General features: G+C 50.6%; 1 protein-coding gene across 1 annotated transcript; it reads right to left on the reverse strand.

Annotated features, from left to right (window-relative positions):
* Positions 1–1,339: 1,339 nt before the first annotated feature.
* On the reverse strand, positions 1,340–15,436 carry LOC139159144 (major histocompatibility complex class I-related gene protein-like). The gene is made up of 9 exons (XM_070736498.1): positions 15,328–15,436; positions 10,796–11,071; positions 7,341–7,616; positions 4,694–4,796; positions 4,070–4,175; positions 3,433–3,754; positions 2,629–2,696; positions 1,612–1,644; positions 1,340–1,441 (listed from the first exon to the last, which is right to left on the reverse strand). The coding sequence occupies exons 1-9, from the start codon at positions 15,395–15,397 to the stop codon at positions 1,340–1,342; spliced, it is 1,356 nt and encodes a 451-aa protein (XP_070592599.1). The 5' UTR covers positions 15,398–15,436.
* Between the last annotated feature and the right edge of the window lie 336 nt (positions 15,437–15,772).

Below are 15,772 nucleotides of genomic sequence, written 5' to 3' on the forward strand. Positions count from 1 at the left end.
CTCCCTCCTTTTCCCTCCCTCCCTTTCTCCCTCCCTCCTTTTCCCCCTCCCTTTCTCCCTCCCTCCTTTTCCCTCTCCCTCCCTTTCTCCCTCCCTCCTTTTCCCCCTCCCTTTCTCCCTCCCTCCTTTTCCCTCCCTCTCCCTTTCTCTCTCCCTCCTTTTCCCTCCCTCCCTTTCTCCCTCCCTCCTTTTCTCCCTCCTTTTCCCTCCCTCTCCCTTTCTCTCTCCCTCCTTTTCCCTCCCTCCCTTTCTCCCTCCCTCCTTTTCTCCCTCCCTCCTTTTCTCCCTCCCTCCTTTTCCCCCTCCCTTTCTCCCTCCCTCCTTTTCCCTCCCTCTCCCTTTCTCTCTCCCTCCTTTTCCCTCCCTCCCTTTCTCCCTCCCTCCTTTTCTCCCTCCCTCCTTTTCTCCCTCCCTCCTTTTCCCTCTCCCTCCCTTTCTCCCTCCCTCCTTTTCCCCCTCCCTTTCTCCCTCCCTCCTTTTCCCTCCCTCTCCCTTTCTCTCCCTCCTTTTCCCTCCCTCCCTCCCTTTCTCCCTCCCTCCTTTTCTCCCTCCCTCCTTTTCTCCCTCCCTCCTTTTCCCCCTCCCTTTCTCCCTCCCTCCTTTTCCCTCCCTCTCCCTTTCTCTCTCCCTCCTTTTCCCTCCCTCCCTTTCTCCCTCCCTCCTTTTCTCCCTCCCTCCTTTTCTCCCTCCCTCCTTTTCCCTCCCTCCCTTTCTCTCTCCCTCCCTTTCTCCCTCCCTCCTTTTCCCTCCCCCTCCTTTTCTCCCTCCCTCCTTTTCCCTCTCCCTCCCTTTCTCCCTCCCTCCTTTTCCCTCCCTCCCTTTCTCCCTCCCTTCTTTTCCCTCCCTCCCTTTCTCCCTCCCTCCTTTTCTCCCTCCCTCCTTTTCCCTCCCTCCCTTTCTCTCTCCCTCCCTTTCTCTTTCCCTCCTTTTCCCTCCCCCTCCCTTTCTCCCTCCCTCCTTTTCCCTCCCCCTCCTTTTCCTTCTCCCTCCCTTTCTCTCTCTCACACACAATCAAAGACTCACAAATACATGGAGAGAGTTTTGACCAAACTGCTTTGGCTAAAAGGCATCAGAAATAATTCTTAAAATTTGTATGTATATCACATAAAGCCAGAAGGCAGAACTGACCTAAAAGACACAGATGGATCCAAAGTTTCTTTTTCTAACCAGTTATTACTTAGGGAGGCTTTGTGATGGGAGACCAAGAGGAGATCCAGCTGGCATCCCCCAAGGCTCTTTTTCCCTCAATATGACCCCTTTTGAGGTCTAATTTTATGGAGCTTCTCACTCATTTGGCCAAGCCTTTCCCTTCTGCCTGCTTGGGAAACAGAGCATGTTCTCAGTCAGAGGGACCTTCCACCAGCTGGATCTTCTCACCTTCTTGAAGGTTCCTTCTCCCAGATGTTTCTCCTTGAGGACTCCACTCCCAAGAACAGCCTGGCTGTAAGGAAAAGGGGGCCCATCTTCCCCAGCCTGGTTCTTAGGAGGAAGAGGAAGATAGCACATACAAGCATACACACACACACACACACACACAGACCCTACAACCGATGGAGCCTTTGGTCCCTGCTCTAAGTTGGAGACTACACGGAAAGAGGACAAATCACTCACTTGCTGCTGCTCTGTAGCCATCCTGACGTCTCTCTGCAAGGACAAAAATCAGTGAGAGCTCGAAAGAATAAACCATATATGTACATAATATATATTATTATAATTATAACAACAACATGTTAGCAAGAGCACTTTTTGACAGAGCCGCCATATTGCCCCCACAATCCGGGTCCTCATTTTCCCCACCTGGGAAGGATGGACGCAGTGAAGGGCTACCAACGTTTTTACTACCACACTGTGGGCGTGGCTTATGCAGGACACCCGGCATTTTCTTTCTGCATCTTTGATTGCAAGTTGGGTGCTCTGCGGTGGAGCTCCAGTTTTGCTACCCCACTGTGTTCCCCCCCATCTGGGCAGTAGCCCACCCCTGCATGGAAGGCTCAGTCAACCTTCAGCCGGTGATGAGATTTGAACCACTGACCTGCAGATCTAACAGTCAGCTTTAGTGGCCTGCAGTACTGCACTCTACCCACTGTGACACCTTGGTTCTTCTACAGAGAGATCATCCAAACTCTCCCTCCGTAGATGGAAGAACCCCAGGAGATATTTCACAGTCACTTTGTCCCATCAATAAAGACAGAAAGATCTTCAAAATACAAATGTATCTCCTGATTTGCCCCAAGAGAGACCTGCTGCCTCCGAGATGGATGGAGGGGAATTGGGGGAAGCAGCTGGAAGGGGAGGGAGGTTCCCATGGAAATCCTTCTCTGCTGCTCTTTGATCAAAGCCTTTGAGGGGGACAAAGGAACTGGGAGGCCTCTTCCCAACTGAGAAGAACCTCAGACTGCCTGAATCTCAGACTCAGCTGAACCGAGACTGGAGTCCCAGCAAGAGGCTGAGATCTCAGATGCTCCCCAAGAGGGCTGGGACAACAGGACAGAAGGAGGCCCAGAAGGAGCTCCCCAAAGGGAAAGACTTGGGGGGAATCTCACCATCTTCCTTCCATCACCCCTCCCCCACCAAAAAATACTTACTGATGAATACCACGATCCCAGCAATACCAGCAAACACACCCACCACAACCAGAGCAGCGACAACACAGCCGATAATGATGAGCCCAAGGTTGGATTTTGAATCGGTGGGTTCTGAATTGGGATAAAGGGCAATGAAATTTGATTATTTCCTGTACCATGGTGACAATCATCAATAAAAATTGGATTTCAATTTGAGTTTTGGAACTTTGGGAATCTGGTGTATGTTTGGGACACTTCTGAGCATATGCAGAGTTCTTTGAGAGGGGGCTTTTTCCCTTGGGTTTTATGCTGAGCCTCAGAAATTCACATATCATAAAATAATGTGCAAGTTCTTTCTTAGAGCAGCTACACAGAGTGACATTTTGACCTTTATAGCAGGAAACCCTGTTAGTCTCTGATGGGAAAAAGCTCAGACTTGGGAGCCTTTTTTCTGACTCCTGATGTCCATCAGTCCAGCCAAAATCTGCCTTCAGAAAAGGGGCTACCAGACTCCTCCTGATTCTTCTACTTTAGGAATTGTAAACAAAAGCAAATCTATTTCTGGTGCTCAGCGTAATTGCTGCTTTTCTGCTGGGAGGAAGAACCAGGGGAGGCCTAAGAGAGGATCTAAGGGCATTTCATCAGGATCGGCCAAGTATTGTGATGGGATTCTGTAGTTTCCTTTCTATCCCCTGAAGTCAGTTCTATGATCTAGGTCCCTGCAGCTTCACCAACCTCAAACAATGGAAAAAACAATGTATTAAAGCTGAGGTATGTTCACATCTGGACACACCTGGGGCCATATTTCTCTCCCACCCCCCTCCAGGCTGCCCAAGAGCCCGGCCTTTCCCTCCCTGCAGCCTCTCACCCTTCAGCTCCAAGTCCAGACGATCCTGCAGGCCGTCATGCTCCACACGGCACCGATAGCGGCCCCTCTCTTTGGGATCGATCTGGATGCTGATCCAGTAGTGGTAGGTCCCATCCTTGTTGGGGGCCAGAAACCCATGGAAGGTGTCCTGCAGCCAGACCTCCCCATCCCTCGTCCAGGAGGCATCGATCTCCCTGGGGTAGAAGCCGTGGACCCGGCAGACGTGCGTCTCGATCCCATCCTCCACCTCCGTCCTGCTGCTCATCGTCACCACTGGAGGCTCTGCGGAAACACTGGAATTGACTCTGAGCCCCTCCAGAGACTGAAAGGTGGGTGAGAAAATCAGGGGCAGGAAACTCTCCCCCTATTTCCCCCTCCACACCTGAAGCATCTCAAGGGGTTTTGGGAAATGCTCCCAATCTGGAAAACGCTCAACCACAAGAACTCCTGATTTTGAGTCCTTCCCAGGGACTCAGCCTGAAAAACCTCCGGCAGCAAATTGAGGGTCCAAGGAAATTCCTCTCTGTCTGCTTTGACCTCTGGCTGATCTTGGGCTGCTCCCTTCAGGGGAGGGAGAGTGGAGATGGTCTCTTAGGTTCCCTCTCAAAACAGCCACAACACAGACGATTCTCTCTACTTTCTGCATCCTCTTCTGCTCCCCTGAATCTGAGGCTGCTCCAGGCCTCTTTCCAAGGGACACGACCCCAATTTTGAGGGGAAGAGAGATCAAAGGGAATCTCACACTGATCAATTTGGAAAAGAGATTTTGTCTCTGAAAAGGGGGGGGGCAGAGAGAGAATGATGTCAATGGGAAGAGAGAGGGGGTCCTCTTCCCCAAGCAGGGAGGGGCTGTTGGTGATAATCAGTGGGGGGGATTCCCCCATTGATCCTAATCTCATGCAGCTGATCCTGAAGGGATCAAGGACCCCAGCAGGGAAGGGGTAGACTGAGGGGGGAGGTGTGTTCTAGATAGTAAATTAATTTTAAAATTGTAGGAAAAAAATATAATGTGACCTCCCCTGTGGGGTGAGGGGTCCTTCGGAGTGTGGTGGCATACAAATCTAATAAATTATTATTATTATTATTATTATTATTATTATTATTATTATTATTATTATTCCTAAAGTGGGGAGGGGGTTGTTTTGAGAAAGGCTGACTGAGAATTGTGGGAACCTGTTTGAGGCTTAAGAGAAAAACAGAAACTTTGTTCCCCACTGAACCCCCTGGAAACAAAAGAACCCCCCATCCATGGCCCCCTTACCCCAGTTGGGACACGGATAATGCCTTCTTAATGGTAGAAGTGGAGCCCTCTAGTGGTGGGGGTGGGAAGTGCACCATCATGTGCAAGGCAGGGAGGGAGCCCCCTATGGGATGTGGGGAGAAGCAGAGTTAATTGGGGGGGGGGAATTAAGGGTGCCCACCACTCTCGACTACAGTTTGGCTAATGGGGGTTTCACTGAATGGCCCCAAATGGTTCCCTCCTTGTGGGCAGTGAACTGGACACCCTCAAGGGCTTATCCTGCCTGACCCACCCAGACACCTGCCAGGCAGAGGCTGCATTTATTTATTTATTTATTTATTTGTTGGACTTGTATGCCGCCCCTCTCCGAAGACTCGGGGCGGCTCACAACATGTAAAAACAGTCACAACAATCCAATTAATTAAAATTTAACGATTTAAGAAAAGAAACCCCATATGATAACAGACACACACACAAGCATACCATGCATAAATTGACGTGCCCAGGGGAGATGTTTAGTTTCCCCATGCCTGACGACAAAGGTGGGTTTTGAGGAGTTTTCGGAAGGCAGGAAGAGTAGGGGCAGTTCTAATCTCCGGGGGGAGCTGGTTCCAGAGAGCCGGTGCCGCCACAGAGAAGGCTCTTCCCCTGGGACCCGCCAACCGGCATTGTTTGGTTGACGGGACCCGGAGAAGGCCCACTCTGTGGGACCTAATCGGTCGCTGGGATTCGTGCGGCAGGAGGCGGTCTCGGAGATATTCTGGTCCGATGCCATGAAGGGCTTTAAAGGTCATAACCAACACTTTGAATTGTGACCGGAAATTGATCGGCAGCCAATGCAGACTGCGGAGTGTTGGTGAAACATGGGCGTACCTAGGTAAGCCCATGACTGCTCTCGCAGCTGCATTCTGCACGATCTGAAGTTTCCGAACACTTTTCAAAGGTAGCCCCATGTAGAGAGCATTACAGTAGTCGAACCTCGAGGTGATGAGGGCATGAGTGACTGTGAGCAATGAGTCCCGGTCCAGATAGGGCCGCAACTGGTGCACCAGGCGAACCTGGGCAAACGCCCCCCTCGCCACAGCTGAAAGATGGTTTTCTAATGTGAGCTGTGGATCGAGGAGGACGCCCAAGTTGCGGACCCTCTCTGAGGGGGTCAATAATTCCCCCCCCAGGGTGATGGACGGACAGATGGGATTGTCCTTGGGAGGCAGAACCCACAGCCACTCCGTCTTATCCGGGTTGAGTTTGAGTCTGTTGACACCCATCCAGGCCCCGACAGCCTCCAGGCACCGGCACATCACTTCCACCGCTTCGTTGACTGGGCATGGGGTGGAGATGTAAAGCTGGGTATCATCGGCATATTGATGATACCTCACCCCATGTCCTTGGATGATCTCTCCCAGCGGTTTCATGTAGATGTTAAATAGCAAGGGGGAGAGGACCGACCCCTGAGGCACTCCACAAGGGAGAGACCTCGGAGCCGACCTCTGACCCCCCACTAACACCGACTGCGACCGGCCAGAGAGGTAGGAGGAGAACCACTGAAGAACAGTGCCTCCCACCCCCAACCCCTCCAACCGGCGCAGAAGGATACCATGGTCGATGGTATCGAAAGCCGCTGAGAGATCGAGGAGCACCAGGACAGAGGATAAACCCCTGTCCCGGGCCCGCCAGAGATCATCCATCAACGCGACCAAAGCGGTTTCCGTGCTGTAACCGGGCCTGAAGCCTGACTGTCGGGGACCTAGATAATCAGCTTCTTCCAAGGACCGTTGGAGCTGGAGCGCTACCACCTTCTCGACAACCTTCCCCATAAAGGGAAGGTTGGAGACTGGACGATAGTTGTTAAGTACGGCTGGGTCCAGGGAGGGCTTCTTGAGGAGGGGGCGCACAAGCGCTTCTTTATAGAGTGGTGGAAAAACTCCCCTCCCCAAGGAAGCGTTGGTAATCTCCTGGGCCCAGCTCCGTGTCACCTCCCTGCTGGCCGAGACCAACCAGGAGGGACACGGATCCAGTAAGCAGGTGGCAGAACTCACAGCTCCGATGGCCTTGTCCACCTCATCAGGTGTCACCAGATCAAACTCTTCCCAGACAGGTGGACAAGTACGTGCCCCAGTCACCTCGACTGACTCGTTGTCAGTCGACTCTGTTTTACAATTGGAGTCGAGGTCGGCCCGGATCTGAGCGACTTTATCAGCGAAAAACGTGTTAAACTCCTCGGCACTACTCTGCAAGGGCTCCCCAACTCCCCCCTGATTAAGAAGGGAGCGGGTCACCCTAAACAGAGCAGCCGGGCGGGATTCCGCTGATGCAATCAAGGCGGCATGGTACGCGCATCTTGCCGCCTTGAGCGCCACTTTGTAAGTCTTAATAAAAGCTCTTACAAGTGTTCGATCGGATTCTGACCTACTCTTCCTCCATCGCTTCTCTAGACGTCTCTTTTGGCGTTTCAACACCCGGAGCTCCGCATTTCCTGGTCCACTGAATGGCTGCCTGGGAGTGAGAACCAATCAGGGCTTCCCGTGTCCTGGAGAGAGGCTGGAGGGGGGGAGGGGGGATTCCCACCAGGGCAAACAGGCTGTAGACCAGGGACTCAAAGGGGCTGAATGTGTCCAAGAGATCCGGCCATAAAGGAGGAAAGTCCAGTCTCCATTCAGATGCTCACCTGTCCTCAGCAGCGTCTCATTCCCATAGGACAGGTACTTCTTTATCCAGTCAAAACATTCCTTCTCCAGGTAGACCTTCAAATACTGATTCCATCCTGGATCAGCATCCCATTTCCTCTGGGTGATCTGGGCCTGGGGGTCGGGAGCCACCCAAGTGAGGGTCTCCTTGTCGAAGGTGATGAAGGTCCTCCCTTCATAGCCATCCTGATAAAACCCTCCTTTCTTTCCATCACTCCGGAGCTCACAGCCATACATCCTCTGCACTGTGTGCAGGCCTGAAAGACAAGAGAGGAGGATGGTTTCTGGAGTCCTGAAGATAGACAGAGCTGCCCCCCTTCCTGCAGGGACTTTGACAGAGGTAGAGACCCCCATTTCCCCTCTAGAGTCCAAGGGAAAGGAAGCCCCCATCACTAACCTCCCATCCCCCCTCCCTCCCCCTCCCTCCCTGCATTCCCCTCCCCCCAGGACGGAGTCCCTGAACCTTCCCAGGAAAAGGGAATCTGGAAAAGGCAGCAGAGGATCCCAAGGGAGACAAAGGAGGAGGGGGAAAAGAAACAGAGGGACGGAGATCCTTCCATCTTTCTCTCTGCTGTTCCTCTGGGGGGAAAGGAAGGGATCCCAGAGAGGGAACAGGAACCTGGATCTGGGGCTGCAAAGAGGGACTGAGAATCTGGTGGTCTCAAAAGCAACATGAGAAAATTTTATTTTACTGAAAGAGTAGTAGATCCTTGGAACAAACTTCTAGCAGACGTGGTTGATAAATCCACAGTAACTGAATTTAAACATGCCTGGGATAAACATATATCCATCCTAAGATAAAATACAGAAAATAGTATAAGGGCAGACTAGATGGATCATGAGGTCTTTTTCTGCCATCAGACTTCTATGTTTCTATGTTTCTATGTCTCAAAAAGGATCTGATTGATCTACATAAATGCTTGCAGGGATCCCTGTGATCATAAATCTTGGACTATGTTCACAAATAGCACCAAGTCACAAGGGCCGGTTCCCACTTTGGGCTAACCAGAAACAAACCATGGTTTAGTGCAATGTGGGGATGAAGCCTTGAAGGGCCACAAAGGAATATTTTCCTCAGCAACAGCAGCAAGTGGCCCAGTCTGATCTGGACACCTAAAGGGTTATTGACCTTTGAAATGAGCTTGAAGTCCACAGTCTTTGCAAGGCCCTGGAGAAGATATTTAGACAATGAAATGACCAGATTCTTGGATTTAAAAGAAAACTGAATCTTTGAAAAAACCAAAAGGAAATCCTGAAATGTTTCTAGTCCTGTTTGGGCTTGAGAGGGAGGAAGGACGCCAGGAACTCTCAAATCTAAGCAAAAATCACCTGGAAGGACAATTGAACTAAACTGACCAGTGTTTTCCCTCCCTTTCCCCACCCAGGAATGTCGGGGGAGGGGATCCTTTCTCTGCATCTTCTGCTCAGCCAGAGATCTTCCCTTTGGAGGAAGAGGAAGATCCTCGTGAGCTCCAGCCTGATCCTTCCCTCGAGAGGAGATTCCCTGTTCTCCCCAGGGCAAAAATGGACTTTTATTTATTTTTCTTTGATTAGTTTCCTTTTGCTCCTTTACTTTATGTTACCTTCTAGTTTTTATCTTTTGTTCAAAAGGTTTAATGCAAATTATATTTAAATGTTTAAAATGCAAACAAGATATCATTAAAATTGTATTGAGAACCCAAGAGAGGCTGATGTCCCAAAACCTTTACATGAATCAAGGCAGAGCAACCACATCTGGAATACTGGGAGCAGTTGTGGCCCAAAGACCCCCAAAAGGAGAGGAGGGGGCTGGAGAAGGTCCAGAGGAGGCGACTCAGGCGAGGGGAGGGTGGGAGCGGCCCCCCTTTGAGGAAAGGTTGGGACATTTGGGGCTCTTTAGCCTGGAAAGGAGGCTCCCACTAGACCCACAGGTGCTTTCAGCCCCTGCCCCCAAACAAGGTTCCTTGAAGGTGAATCTTGTCCCCCAAAGATGGCAGAAGGGGGGGGGCTGCTGAAGAAGGCCTCCCCCCCTCCAGGGCAGCCCCACCAAGAGGGCAGGGCAGGGGTTCAGCCTGAGGGACCAAGGATGGGAAGCCACGAAGGCTCTGAGAGACTCTGGAAGGGCCCCAAATGGAGGATCCTTTCTTCTCTGTCTTTCCCTCTCAGGATTGGGAGGATCCTGGCCCTGTGCCCCCCCCCAAGAGCCCCCACCCCATTTGGGTCTTCCTGGCCCCTCCTTCCAACTGGAGGATGAGCAGAAGCTCCTGGCATTTGGGGGGCCCTTGTCCCTCCAAATAGGGGGTGAAGGAAAGAGGGATCTGGTCATCCCGGGTGGATCTGCACTTGATCCCTTATTTCTCTGGGGTGGAAACAGAGAGAAGGATGAGGACCTGCTTGACCCAGACTTTAATTAGGATCCACTGACTTTTTTTGGAGGGGGGAGACCTGTGATTCCCTTCCTCCCCCACAGCAGGAGACCCACCAAGGTCAGAGGGAGGGAGGGGAGATTTCAGTCTCTTTTTACCTCAGTTTATATCAATATCAATATTCAGAAAGACAGATGGATAAATTTAAACTAGTTTTCCATTAAGTGCCATTGGCAGAACATGGCAGCTATGGAGGCAAGGACAATCTTATATGGACTTTTAAAAAAGAATAAATATATTAAAAATACTTTTTAAAAGGTGTGGAAGCAGCCTCTCCCTTTGAAGGGACCCCCCAATTCTCAACCCCCCTCTGTTTCCTGGGGAGGGGAATATGGGGCCGGAAGAGCCACCCGACCCCTCACTCACCTTCGCTCTGATTGTAGCGACTCCTCAGGATTGGGAGGATCCTGGCCCTGTGATCCCCCCCCCCAAGAGCCCCCTCCCCATTTGGGTCTTCCTGGCCCCTCCTTCTAACTGGAGGATGAACAGAAGCTCCTGGCATATGGGGCCCCTCATCCCTCCAAAAAGGGGGTGAAGGGATCTAGTCACTCCAGGTGGATCTGCACTTGATCCCTTATTTCTCTGAGGTGGAAACAGAGAGAAGGATGAGGACCTGCTTGCCCCAGAATTTAATTAGGATCCACTGCCTTTTTTTGGAGGGGGGGGAGACCTGTGATTCCCTCCCTCCCCCACAGCAGGAGATCCACCAAGGTCAGACCCTCCAACTTTCATGGGGGGGGGGAGATTTTGGTCTCTTTTTATCTCAGTTTATATCAATATCAACATTCAGAAAGACAGATGGATAAATTTAAACAAGTTTTCCATTAACTGCAATTGGCAGAAAATGTCAGCTATGGAGGCAAGGACAATCTTATATGGATTTTAGAAAAAGAATAAATATATTTAAAAAATACTTTTTAAAAGGTGTGGAAGCAGCCTTTCCCTTCGAAGGGACCCCCCCCCTTTCTCCCCCCTCTGGTTCCTGGGGAGGGGAATATGGGGCCGGAGGAGCCACCCGACCCATCACTCACCTTCGCTCTGATTGTAGCGATTCCTCAGAATCTCCAGGTTTCCTCTGAATATCTCCTCATTGGCACGAGCTCTCTGGGTTTGACTGTCCCAGTATTGGGGATCCTCCTTCCCCACCTTCTCCATCCAGGAGACTCGAGGCTTCGTCCTCCGGCTGTTGCTGTCATAGTGATCAATGGCCTGACCGTCCACAAACCCAACAATGACAAAGTGGGGCAGCCCCTGACTGGGCTCAGAGATGGAGGTGAAGAAATACTTCATGGAGTGGGAGGAGGCACCTAGAAGGGACCCAGAGGGGCAGAGTTAGGGGGCTTCAGTCAAGGACCCTGATGCTCTATGGGGCACAGAAGGCCCCATTCCCAGGTCTGGAAAGAAGGAGGAAGAAGAAGAGAACTGGGCGGGGGGTGTAGGGGGGCGGAGGAGGGAGAAGATAAGATGAAGGGGGAGGGGTGATGGGAGAGAGAAAGAAAATGGGATGGAAAGAGGGAATGACTGATAAACAAAGGAGCATCTTCTGGAGGGCTTGAGGGGTTGGGGGGGAGTGAGGGGAAAGGGAGGGAAAGCAGAGACAAAGAGAGAGCAGGACACCCAAACCTTTTGTGCTCCCCTCCAATTGTTACCCACTTCCATGAAGGCCTCCCTCAACCCCCTCCCCCTTCTGCGTTGCACAGTCTTTGCCCCAAGGAGGCTGCAGAGGCCCCACAGGAAGAAGGGGGGCTCCATCCCCAGAAGCTCAAAAACAGCAGGAAACCCGCTCTGGTCCCCCCAAGAGAAAAAAAACATTCTGACTTCACTGAGGCCCAACATGGATTGTGAATAGGTGCAGATTTTGGGGGCGAGGGTTATAAAATACGGAAGGGGAGGAGGGATTTCGGGTGAGACCAGAGGCCGTGGGATCCTTACAGGAAACCCAAACTGCTTGCCTGGGAATTATGGGGAAACAAAGTGGGGAGCAAAGGGATCAGTAATGATGCCATGTAGCCCCCCTAGATCTTCGTCCTCACCCACCCACCCTGATTGGGAAATTCCCCCTCCCGTCACAGAGTTCAGGCATCCAAACAGGAATTGTCTTTGAACCCAGGACTCAGTGGGTCTCAACCCCATACCTTCGGAACCATCTTCTGCCGCACGAATCCCAGCGGCTGATAAGGTCCCACAGAGTTGGCCTTCTCTGGGTCCCGTCGACTAAACAATGTCATCTGGTGGGTTGCAGGGAAAGAGCCTTCTCTGTCGCGGCCCCGACCCTCTGGAATCAACTCCCCCCAGAGATCAGAACTGCCCCCACCCTCCTTGTCTTTCGCAAATTACGTAAGACCCACCTGTATCGCCAGGCATTAGGGAATTGAGACATCTCCCCCAGGCTTTTATAGTTTTATGTATGGTATGCGTTTGTTGCATGGTTTTTAAATGATGGGGTTTTTAGATGCTTTTTAATATTAGATTTCTTTACATTGTCACACTGTTGTTGTTATTATTGTTGTGAGCCGCCCCGAATCTTCGGAGAGGGGCAGCATACAAATCTAATAAATTATTATTACTATTATTATTACTATTATTATTACTATTATTATTACTATTATTATTACTATTATTATTACTATTATTATTATTATTATTATTATTATTATTACCTTGAGCCATGGAGGCCCAGTGGTTAGAATGAAGCATTGCAGGCTAATTCTGCCCACAGCCAGGAGTTCAATCCTGACCTGCTCAAGGTCCATTCCTTCCTAGTTCGATAAAATGAGGACCCAGATTGTTAGGCTGAGATTTTCAACTGCTTCCAGTGGGCTTGAAAGCATTGTGAAGTGGTATACAGGTAGTCCTCCACTTGCAACAGTTCATTTAGTGACTGTTTGAAGTTACATCATCACTGAAAAAAGTAACTTATGACCATTTTTCACACTTACGACCATTGTAGTAGCCCCACGGTCCCATGATCAAAATTCAGACACTTAACAACTCGTTCATATTTATGACAGTTGTAGGGTCGTCCCGGGGATCATGTGATCCCCTTTTCCAACCTTCTGACAAGCAAACTCAATGAGGAAGCAGATTCACATAAAAACCATGTTACTAGTTAAACAACCGCAAGTGATTTGCTTAACAAATGTAGTAAGAAAAGTCATAAATTGAGGTAAAACACACACATTTCTCACTTAGCAACATAAATTCTGGGCTCAATTATAATTAGTTATGGTTGAAAGTTATTATGTTATACAGTCTGTATAAGTCTAAGTGCTATTGGTGTTGCTATGCCACAGAAAACCTGTGATTATCCCAAGAGAGAATTAAATAAAGAATTCCAGCCACCCACTTAGGGTCCGAAGCCATAATTCCCAGGTGCAAGAAAGGCACCAGATTTGTTCTGAATCTCACTTTCTCTGACACTTTTCCTCTTTTCAAGCTGATCCTGAACTTTGGGAGCACAAAGAAAGGCAGAAATGCCCCTCAGCTAACTTGGGAGGATGGTGAGAATAGGAATAAGAATAAAATAGAATATAGAATGGAATAGAATAGAATAGAATTCTTTATTGGCCAAGTGTGATTGGACGCACAAGGAATCTGTCTCCAATGCAGAAATTCCCTGTAATCTCGACTCTCAAGGCTTAACTCAGAATTTCTCTAACTCAGCCACTTGGACTTCAACTCCCAGAATTCCCATCATCCCACAAACCCCTGGGGCCTCTCCACCCTGCCCTTCTGCCCCCACTGAGGCTGCTGGGGAATTCCTGCTGAGACCCTCCATGTTGTATGTGGATGGGGGGCTCATCTGGGGTCTTAACTTATGCTCATTTTTCACACCTACGACCATTGTAGCCTCCCCATGTTCTTCACGTGATCAAAATTCAAACACTTACGACGACTGCAGTGTCCCGGGGTCATTTGATCTCGGTTTGCAAACCCCTGACAACCAAACTCAATGGGGAAGCAGATTCACTTAATAACCATGTCACTAGTTAACAAGTGCAAGTGATTTGCTTAACAAATGTGGCAAGGAAAGTGGCAAATTGAGGCAAAACTCACACTTTTCTCACCCATAAATTCTGAGCTCAATTGTGTTTGCAAGTCGAGGACTAGCAATATAAGTCTAAGCGCTGGTGCTATTGCTATGCCGCAGAAAATCTGTGACTATCCATCCCAAGAGAGAATAAAGGAATAATTTCAGCCACCCAATTAGGGTCTGAAAACCTAATTCCCAGGTGCTGCCCATTCCCTCCAGTATGGTCTCCCAGTCCTTCCCAGTTCAAAGCAAAGGCCTGGGCCTCCTCCTTCCTGCTCCCTCCCCACAATCCCAGGGGCTGCTCAGAGCTTTTGGGGATCCCCAGATCCACTTCCTGCTCTGGGGAGGTTTCAGAATCCAAATGGATCAGATCGGACCCTCCGTGATCCAGAACCCGCTTCTTCCCCTTGTGGGGCTGAGCAATGAGCAAGGCTGAAGTCTGCCTGAGAGGAGAAACGTGTGAATGTAACTCACAATCCTGAATCCTCCTCAAGTCAGAAATGACAGGTGGGACTGTAACACAGGTTTCCATTGGTTTGGCATCCTGACAATCGTGAATGTGTCTCCAGTCAGGAACGGCTGGTGAGTTTGGGCCTGTCTGTGTCCAAGCAAGCCGCTCATTTCATGGTCCCCACCCAGAGGTGATTCTCTCCTTTTACCTCCAAGCAGCTTATTTCATCCTTAAATTCCTGCCAAACTTTTTTAATGTCTTTTGAAAATTTGCTGTATTGATAATTTCTCAGAGCAAACAGCCAGGAACACCCCACGTTCCCCATTACTAAAGAATAAATAATACATTGTAAACATTTTTTGATTTTGCAAACTGTCCCATGTTGGGAGCTTCTGAAATGGGAGAAGGAAACTCTTGGGGGGCAAATCTCTGCCTGTCCCCCCCAAAAAAACTCTGGGGATATTGGGGTCCATTTTAGGACCAGGTGATGGGGGGGATCAGGAGAAAGTAACAATCAGGAAGGAGGAAGATTATTAAGAACCGCTTCTCTCCAGACTCTTATCCTGCTGTATTCACAGGACGACTTTAACCCGGATCGATCCACTACACCACCATCTGCCAAGACACGGATCCGATTACAGAAACCATCCGGGTCCCCAGCACCAGAAGCCCCAAAGCCCCTCCCAAGGCAGGAAAGGGGATCCAGGCAGAGGGGTTGGGCGAAGGCAGCCAGGAAGTTCGTCATCTGACCTGATCACCTGCAAACGCCGCTTTCCGACAACCTCCACTTTGGGGGAGGGAAAGAACTGCTCTCGGGGCGCCCAGATGGACTTGACTGACCTCTGGAGGGGCCACTTTGTCCGGTTCCCAGAGGGGTCTCCTGGGGGCGGGGGGGGGGCAGAGGCAACGGAATCCCCTCGAGGCTTCAATTCTTTGGGACCGAATCTCAAAGTGGCCAGAGGGGGGAGGGGGAGCGGACCAGAAAGAGGACCGAATCAGGATTCTATTTCTGGGAATCAACTTTTTTAGGAGAGGAAGAAAAAGGGGCCGGAACCCCCGAAGGCCCCAGAGGGACTCACCATCGCAGCTGTCCCGGAGGGCGACCGCCAGCAGCACCAGAAGCCGGAAGGGCGCAGAGCGCAAAGCCATCCTGCCACGATCCTCAACCGCCACTCCGCTCTCCAGAAAAGTCGCAGGCAAACAAAGACTCGCCCCGTGTGACCAGCAACGCAACAATCCAGGAAAAGGCGGTGATTGGGCAAGTTCAGCCAGTAAAAGAAATGTATCTCCATGTCGTCATTGTTGCTAGGCAGACGTCCAGGCGCAACCGGCCAGAGATGAAAGCGAAAGTTCTATCTGGAAATCCCCTTTCAGGGGTTCCGCCTCTAGGGGGGAGGGGCTGGGAAAAGCAAGCGGATTCTCTGGGCCTGTGGGGGGAGGGGCGCAGGCGAGGGGGAGGGGAGACCCAACAGTGGGGGATCAGGTGGAGCTGCCAAAAAGCAACGCAGTCTTGGTGTCAACAGA

This window comes from Erythrolamprus reginae, chromosome 2 (assembly GCF_031021105.1).
Source record: "Erythrolamprus reginae isolate rEryReg1 chromosome 2, rEryReg1.hap1, whole genome shotgun sequence".
Taxonomy (NCBI): Eukaryota; Metazoa; Chordata; class Lepidosauria; order Squamata; family Dipsadidae; genus Erythrolamprus; species Erythrolamprus reginae.

What these genes read in the sequence shown, in the direction of transcription:
- LOC139159144 (XM_070736498.1), bottom strand. Translation starts at nt 15,397, where the DNA reads ATGGCTTTGCGCTCTGCGCCCTTCCGGCTTCTGGTGCTGCTGGCGGTC. An exon ending in CCTCCGGGACAGCTGCGATG is followed by an intron (nt 11,072 to 15,327) that starts GTGAGTCCCTCT and finishes GGTCCCTTCTAG; the next exon opens with GTGCCTCCTCCCACTCCATG. An exon ending in TTGTCGCTGCTCTGGTTGTG is followed by an intron (nt 1,645 to 2,628) that starts GTGGGTGTGTTT and finishes TTGTCCTTGCAG; the next exon opens with AGAGACGTCAGGATGGCTAC.